Below are 8,537 nucleotides of genomic sequence, written 5' to 3'. Positions count from 1 at the left end.
ACATGAACTATTATGATTGGGAAATGACTCGTTAGTCACACCTCTAGCATGCTGTTTAAGTTAGTCTTTAGTTATTTAGTAGATCTCTATTCCATTGTCGTTTTAGTCTGCGAGGAGGGTTTGAGGGTAAAGTATTTGTTGACATTTTATTAATTAGCGGGTTTCTATGTAATAATAAATTTTGATGAAATCGTTTGTAGTACATTACTGCAAGTTCTTTTACGTTTTGTATTTGTAGGTCTTTATGTAAATTTACGTTTGTTATATACCATGGGCATTTGGTAATAAGTCTGAGTGCTATTGATTGAAACGATTGAATTGGCCTTATATTTGATGGTTTTGCAGGACCCCAGATTTGGATTCCATAAGACCAAACTGGACGTATTATAGATTTGTACAGTAAAAGTTTTGTTTTGAGTTGGAGTTTTGAAGTAAGGAGAGGACGTAGAAGGTGTAGTCTGTTTCTTGCACTTTTTCTTTTTTCTTTTAGATGGGGGCCCCACGTCAATCGTTTGTCAAGTGTAATTCCTAGGTATTTGATCTCTTCTTTTATAGGTATGGGAATATTGTTCATAATAATTTGAGGACATTCTTGTGGTTTGAAATTTAGAGTGAAGGTGATTTGAGCAGATTTATCTTCATTGATTTTTACTCGCCATTTTTTTGCCCATAAGTCAATAAGGTTGGCATGATATTGTAGTGAAAGACTGGCTTCGATTGGATCATTATTAATTGATAGTACAGCTGTATCGTCTGCGTATGTGGCTAAAATTGTTTTATCCGTTTGAGGGATATCGGCAGTGAATGCATTATAAAGGTCTGGGGATAAATCACTTCCTTGAGGTACACCTGCATTTATTTTTTGGTATGATGAGAATTCATTTCCTTGGCGAACGACAAAGTGTCTGTTTTCCAAATATGATTTTATTATGAGAAAATATGGAGCTGGTAAATAGTGTTTTAATTTGAATAGTAATCCTTCGTGCCAGACCCTATCGAAGGCCTGTGCTACATCCAAAAATAGACCGGTACAATAATGTTTATTTTCAAGTGTTGTTGCAATTTCATCAGTTAATCGGTGTATTTGATGTATTGTTGAATGTCTGTTACGAAACCCAAACTGACTATCTGGTACAATATTATGTGATGATAGAATAGGACGTAGTCTTCATGCTATATTTATGTTAAAATTTTTATTTTTCGATTTTATATTTTCAACTTTAAATTGCTATTACTTTTCGAAAAATCTATGCATCAACGCAAATTTTTTTTTCCTTATTACATTATATATACTTCTTTTATCCGACATACTTTTTGCTAAATCGGGAAAATTTCCCTTATACGAGGGACGTTCAAAACTTGAAACATACGTATAAAAAGTAGAACTTTTTCAACTTTAATTTTGAAAATGTTACGGAAATACTGCGTCCTTTATATGTTAATCTAAATCTTATATATGTACAAGAAGTTAAAACAAAATTTGTTCCGATGACTTATGTTCTATGTGCAAATAGCGTGTGAAGTTGATCTAAAAATAGGAGTTAATTTTACTTTTGGAATAATACACCAATATATTAAAATGTAAAACGTTCTACTGATTTACAATGAAGCGTTTCTTATGATTGTGATTTTAATCACTGTCAAATATCATCTATACTTGACCCAACTATGCCACGTCTATACTGTGCTACAGCTTTTTCCCTTCTAAATTTAGTATAAAAAGAAATAAATTATGAAAATTATAACAAATAATAAAATTGACATTCAAACTATTCTATTAGAATAATAATAAATAATATTCCTATTAATTCGATAGAAATTAATGCGGATACAATTGTCATAAAGAAAAAATCGTTATTAACTTTATTATATTCTATAAAATATTAAATCCAATAATTTAATTTGTGGTGTACTATAATTTTAAAAATTACGTAATTTAAAATCAAATGTTACTTTTGATAAATCCATTATTATTTTTATGTTATAGAAAATATGGTTTAGTTATTTGCGTTAAATGTTTTATATATTTATTTATTGTTTAAAAAAATAAGATTTTTTAAAGACATTTTTTAGTTTTAAAGCTATTACTCTAAAGAGATAATTTATAGTATCGTTAATGACGTATCAGGCTGTATAAAGACATTTTGCATAATGATTTACATATATTAAATAGTTAAGTTTGTAATGATGTTAATAATTTTAGATTTATTAGAAATTCTTTAGTGAAAAGATCTGGCGAACCAGTACAGTTTTCAATAAGTTTGATTATAATTGATAAATGTTTAATGAAAATTAGTTTTATTTAAGTTATTTATTTATTAGTTCATATATTGTTGTAAGATAATACAAGGATAGGAAATAGGGATTCCGCAATGGATCTTCAATATTAAATTATAAATTAATAATATATATTATTCTAAACTTGTTGTTAATAACCATAATGACAATGTTTTTGGTTTTCGAAAAGATATTTTTGTTTTAGAGTTTCAGTTGTAAATAAATTTTCCGTCATCAAAATATTTCAAATTTTTTCTGTTATGGTTTTAAGTTTATTTGGATTAGTCTATAACAAAATATTATGTTTCAAAATAATATTTATAGTTGTAGTTTAATATAGATGAACCTATAGTATAATGTTAATAATATTTTTAATTAATATTTTTTGAAAATTTATTATTTCGAGTTATTTTTCTAAATCTTATTATAAATAGCTACATGACTATAAACCTGTTTGCGTCATTTTTATATAATAAGATGTGTAATTTTGACTATACACTATTCTTCTTTTCCCTCATAGGAAGGTGCCGCCATATCAAAACATGACCATTTATATGAAATAGTAAAAAAGTTCGTTGGTTAGTAGAAAAATTTATATTTTTTGATTTTTTCCTTGGTTTACCAGTATAAAGTTTTATACTAGTATTGTAAGTAATTTATATATTATTTATCTGCGATTCCAAACACACAAAAAAATGTTAAAATTACTTAATTTCTATTTTTTTTTATTGAATAAAAATGTTGATACATTTAACGAAAAATGTTAATTATACAAAAAAATTTTTAGTGTTTGATAAGTTAACTTTATATTTACCTACCTTTATGCAAAAAAAAACTTAGTATAATAAGAATATTCAAATAATTATGCAGCTGTTTCTTCATTGTATTAATTTCAAATATCTTACAATTATTTTGTATCAAAAGTATAATTCAAATATATAGATTAATCGATATTAGGTATAAATTATAATCACATAAAGATTTAAAAAATGAACTATATTCGTTGGCCAAAGTAATGGTAATTTATAATGAAATGTATTCTGTGTTTTCATTTTATTTACTTGTAATGTTTTCTAAGAAATAAATTAATCTTTACTTTGATTTATAGTTACTTTTAAAGAAAAAACATTAGAATCAATAAATAAAATGTGGAAAAATAAATTAATTTCTCAAGTTTTTACAGGGTTTTATTAGCACAGATTTTTCTATAATTTCCAAAATAGTTTAAATTTTATACAATAGTATTTTAGTAAAAATATTTAAAGAAAAATTAAATTATACGATTTCTTCATGCAAAACCATTTGAAAAAAAACAATAAAGAAAATAAAAAATTTTTACACTATAAATTAAAACACTTTCGTTAGTGATGTAATGTGACAGAGCTAGACGTGCGTATCAACATTTTATTAAAATATCAGTTCTTCATAAATTATGTGATCAAAAGATTTTATAATTTTAATAAATAGTTAGATAAAATTAGCTTCAAATTTTAAAATTTTTAGACATTAAAATATACAGTTATTAATTTATGCTATTAAATTATTGATATATTAATTTAAGATTTATAAATTCTCTATATTATAAGAATAACTAATTAGTGTGGAAATATTTTTTTACATTTTAATTATTCACTACGTTTATTGTTTTCGTTTTAATGAATAAATATCAGCATTACAAATTGATCAAAATAAAAAAATTTGTTTATTGTACAAATTTCCTAGAAAAAAATAAGAAGAAAGATATTTAATAAAAAAAAAAAAAAAAACAATAATTTTTTATGAATGTTATTTATTGCATTTAAAAGTAAACTAATAAATTACTAATATTAATGTTTTTTAATTATTAATACCTATAACTCATAGATCTATAATACTTCTTTATGACATCATTTGTTTACTTCTTTCAATAACATTTTATATTGCAAATTATGACTGTTTGAAGTTGAGTTTACTATCATAATGCCCTAACCGCAGAAAAATCAGTATATTTAAAACTAACTATTTAATGAAGTTGAAATACTTATTTTTTATTTTTTAAATCGCTCATTAGAAATCTCAAGTTTTTGTGATATGACGATGACGAAAGATGTAAACGAATTTAAATATATTATAATTGCAATTTAATTTAAGACTTTGTAATTAGATAATTTTAATTTTATAAGCTTGTTAAATTTTTAAGATTTATTATTTACACTAAATTTAGAAAAAAGGTGTATATATTTTTTTTATGGCCTTCAGATTTTTATACCTAATTATTATAAAAAATATTAAAATAGTCTTAACGTCAAAAAGTCATATCTAGTTCAATGTTAAGTGAGGTTAAGTGTTGGTTATGTTATTTTTATCATTAATCTGCCGCAGTCTTTCTCCACTCTATATTGATTAATGTTAATAAATTTTCAAAAACTAAACAAATTTTTTTTGCCAAAAATGATTTATGGCTAGTCTTTTTTTTAATTAGACCATATTATTTTATTATGTAGTTAAATGACCATATAAAAAAATAAAGTATGTATTCTATGTATTTAAACAGAGAATTAAAGGTAAAAGCCGAAAAATTTTTGGGGTAAATATTTTAGTTTTTATTTCGACATTTACATTAGGTATTAATGAACTGCACTATACCTCACGTAATGTTATAAAAAATCCAATATATCTTATAAAATATTAGTCCAAAAAGTTGTTATTAAACTGTCATTTTCTTAGATGGAACATTTTCAAGTTTGTAAGTTGTTTAAACATATACATTTCATTAAAAAAAAATAAAATTTTAGTGGGATATAGGGAGATTATGACCAAATTATTTTTGTGCAAATTATTGAACGATATTATTAACTTCTAAAAGAAATAATTATATTATTTTTTAAATTTATAACGATATGATACAACGAGTCGTAGTTAAACAAACATATTGTATATTTAGTATTATTCTTCTTCTTTTTGCATTCGACCATTAAAACATATATCTTGCCATTTCACTCTATCCATCACTAGTACATTCCAATTGGCACTTGGGTCTATCATTTGTACATCCTTCCTGACTTGGTTTTCCCATCTTAATCGGTGTCGTCCCAAGAGTCTCTTTTCTTGTGGGATCTCACATTGAATCATTCGGATTAAAGTTCCTTCTTTTCTCCATGTATGTCCAGCCCATTGAAGTCTCCTTTTTTTAATTTCTCTAATTATATCAGGCATTTGGTACAGCAGTTTAAGTTCCTCGTTTTTTCGAATTCTCCATTCCCCCATGGTCTCATCTATACACGGACCGAAGCTTCGTCTTAATATTTTTCTTTCGTATATCAGTAATCTGTTTTGATCTGATTTCCGTAATGTCCATACTTCACATCCATACATTACCACTGGACGGATGAGGGTGCGATACAGTTGTATCTTGAGGTTCTTCGAGAACGTTCTCGCTTTTAATAACTTACTTAGTTCGTAGAAACACTTATTACCGGATTGGAGTCTTGATTTTATTTCAATATGTTCATCGCTTTTTGTGTCAATATTGATCCCAGATATTTGAACTCTTGCACTCTCTGAAACTTGTACTGCCCAACTTCCAAAAATGGCTGAACATGATCCGCGAGCTCTCCTCTCTGCACGATCATGTACTCAGTTTTTTCATCGTTTATTTCTAAACCTATTCTTTTTGCCGTATCTAATAGTTTTCCCGCTTGCTCCCTAAGATTTTCCTTCTTTTCCGCAAGTAATACTATATCGTCTGCGTAAACCAATACTCCTATTATGCAACCTCCCAATCGTACTCCGTTATCTTCAATACGGCTCTCCTTGATGACCCTTTCTAACGCTATATTAAATAGTATGGGTGACAGAGCGTCCCCTTGTCTCAAACCAGTCGATACTGGTATCTCTTGTGATACAATATTGCCAACTCTGTTCTTGATTTCCGTGTGTAGGATGTTTGCTTTGATCAGATTAATTAATTTCTGGGGCAATTTGAACTGTTTTAGTACATTCAACATAGATTCTCTATGTATGCAATCATACGACTTCTTGAAATCAATAAATAGTACATGTACTTCTCTGTTAAACTCGCACATTTTTTGGAAAATTAGTTTCAAAACAAATATCTGATCTATGGTAGATCTATTTTGTCTAAAACCTGCTTGATAATCTCCTAAAATATCTTCTGCCCACGGCTTAACTCTGTTTAACATACATTTGGATAGCACTTTATATGTAACGTTTAATAGAGCGATACCTCTATAATTATCACACAACTGCTTATGTCCCTTTTTGTGTATAGGATATATCAGTGCTGTTTGCCATTCCTCCGGAATCACTTCTTTTTCCCAAACTTCTTTTATTAGCCCGGACATATATTCAAGCAAGCCATTTCCCATACTTTTAAGCAACTCTCCAGGGATACCATCTTCTCCGGGTGCTCTATGGTTCTTTAAATTTCTTATTTGTTTTTGAATTTCCTTCTTGCTCGGTGCTTGGCAGATTGTATTATTAGTTTCCATATTCTCAAAGTGGAATAAACTATCTGGTGTATTACAGTTCAACAGCTGCTTAAAATAGTTCGCCCATTTATTTTCTATCTCTTCTTTAGATGTTTACTCCTAACTTGTATCTTTCTATCTCTCTAACTATTGTTCCTACTACTCCAGGTTTAAAAAAGTGCGTACATTCCAGGTTCCAAAAACGTAATGCCGATTTCCAGTTTTCCAGTCTAAAGTTCTTTGATCCACAATTCCTAGGCAAATTTATATTTCATTCCTGAACAAGGGATTTTTACAGGATAGGTTGTTAGTCTATCGCCAACTCCATTATACCCATGAGAGGGCAGCTCAGGGCCCCAGGTTCGCTAAACCCGTAGTACTAAATGCTTAGTACCCCCTTGAGGGATATTTAGTATTATAATAGAAATAAATAATTAAATTGTATTTTTCAGATTTTTATTAGAACTATATTAAAAGTAATATAGTTAATTAATATAGTTAATATTAATTAATATAGTTTTAATATGTTAGTTAATTATTATATAATTATTTTTACTCCAGTATGACCTATACAAACAATAATATAAGGATAATAATGGATGAGGAGATGAAACGTAAGGTAGTACATATAAATAGTACAAGCGAGAGAATTATAGTCGTAAAATTAATTTTCGAGGAAATCGGTGTTGAATATAGTAAGTGCCTATGCACCACAAGTAGTATGAGATGAAATAGAAAAGGAAGTGTTTTGGAAAGATATGGATGAGGTGATTGCAAGGTATACCTGGGGGATTATTTTTGAATCGTCCGTTCACGAACATATACGTTCAGATTTTATTTTATATAGGTTTATATGGCGAACTTTGTTCATGAACACGTTCGGAATGTATGAAACATCAAACGGACGACCGTTTAGAACAATAAAAAACGTTCATTCACTTCGGATGATGGAACCATCCGATAGTGAACGGTGGGTCGAACGGTTGATCGAACGGACGATCATTAATAACAATAGAAATGTTTGGCCCTTAAACTTGCCTTTAAGACAAACATATTTACCTAAAATATAATTTTGAATTAAAATCGTTTTAATTAAATAAATTTATTAAACAAATCAATTATTCATAGAAGTAAAATAACTATATCGTAAAATGCAACCATAAAATACATTGTATATATTTATATTAGAAACAAAAAATTGAATTTTAAATTCTACATAGCTATTTCATTGTTTCGTTTTGTTTTATAATTAAGTTTATTATTAAGGATCAATTCTTAAGTTATAGTAATTTTTTTGTTAATAACATAGTATATTTTAGCTTCGATGCGAAGCTGAAAAGGTATTGGTTTTATTAAGATGTGTTTTTTTTTTTTTTTTGTCTGTTACCACTTTTTCTCAGCTCTCACCAAACCGATTTCTTTCAATGATACGTCAAAAGATCACAAATCGTATCTAGTGGAAGACATTATCCTCAAAAATTGAAAAAAAATCCCTCGTTCCTCGTAAATAGGGAAAACCTCCAAAAAAATTACAAATTTAAAAATCGCTAATTTTCAAAATTTTTTCAATTTTTTTTACTAAAAACTGCCATAACTTTTTTAAAAATGAACATATCAACATAATTTTTTTTTTTATAGATGCATGAAATCATTATCTTTTATTTAGTATATTTTTTGCTATATCTGATCCTTTAACTGTCCACAGGGGTTGGGATTTAAAATGACAACTTTTTTACAAAAAATTAACTTTTTCAACTTAACTTTTGAAAATGTTTCGGAAGGTCTGACACT

At 27.4% G+C, this 8,537-nt stretch overlaps 1 protein-coding gene across 1 annotated transcript in view; it reads right to left on the bottom strand.

The window, feature by feature from the left end:
* The window catches only part of LOC126899673 (uncharacterized), a 13,485-nt gene extending 10,208 nt beyond the window's left edge, over nucleotides 1-3,277 (bottom strand). The window contains exon 1 of the mRNA XM_050674758.1: nucleotides 3,096-3,277. Coding sequence (XP_050530715.1) covers nucleotides 3,096-3,159 — 64 coding nt within the window. The 5' untranslated portion in view covers nucleotides 3,160-3,277. The remainder of the gene's footprint in view (nucleotides 1-3,095) is intronic.
* Nucleotides 3,278-8,537: the final 5,260 nt, after the last annotated feature.

Source organism: Daktulosphaira vitifoliae, unplaced genomic scaffold, assembly GCF_025091365.1.
Source record: "Daktulosphaira vitifoliae isolate Bord-2020 unplaced genomic scaffold, ASM2509136v1 Scaffold_2, whole genome shotgun sequence".
In the NCBI taxonomy this organism is placed as follows: Eukaryota; Metazoa; Arthropoda; class Insecta; order Hemiptera; family Phylloxeridae; genus Daktulosphaira; species Daktulosphaira vitifoliae.
The sequence above is the reverse complement of the archived record's forward strand: the minus strand, read 5'-3'. Positions and strand labels throughout refer to the sequence as shown.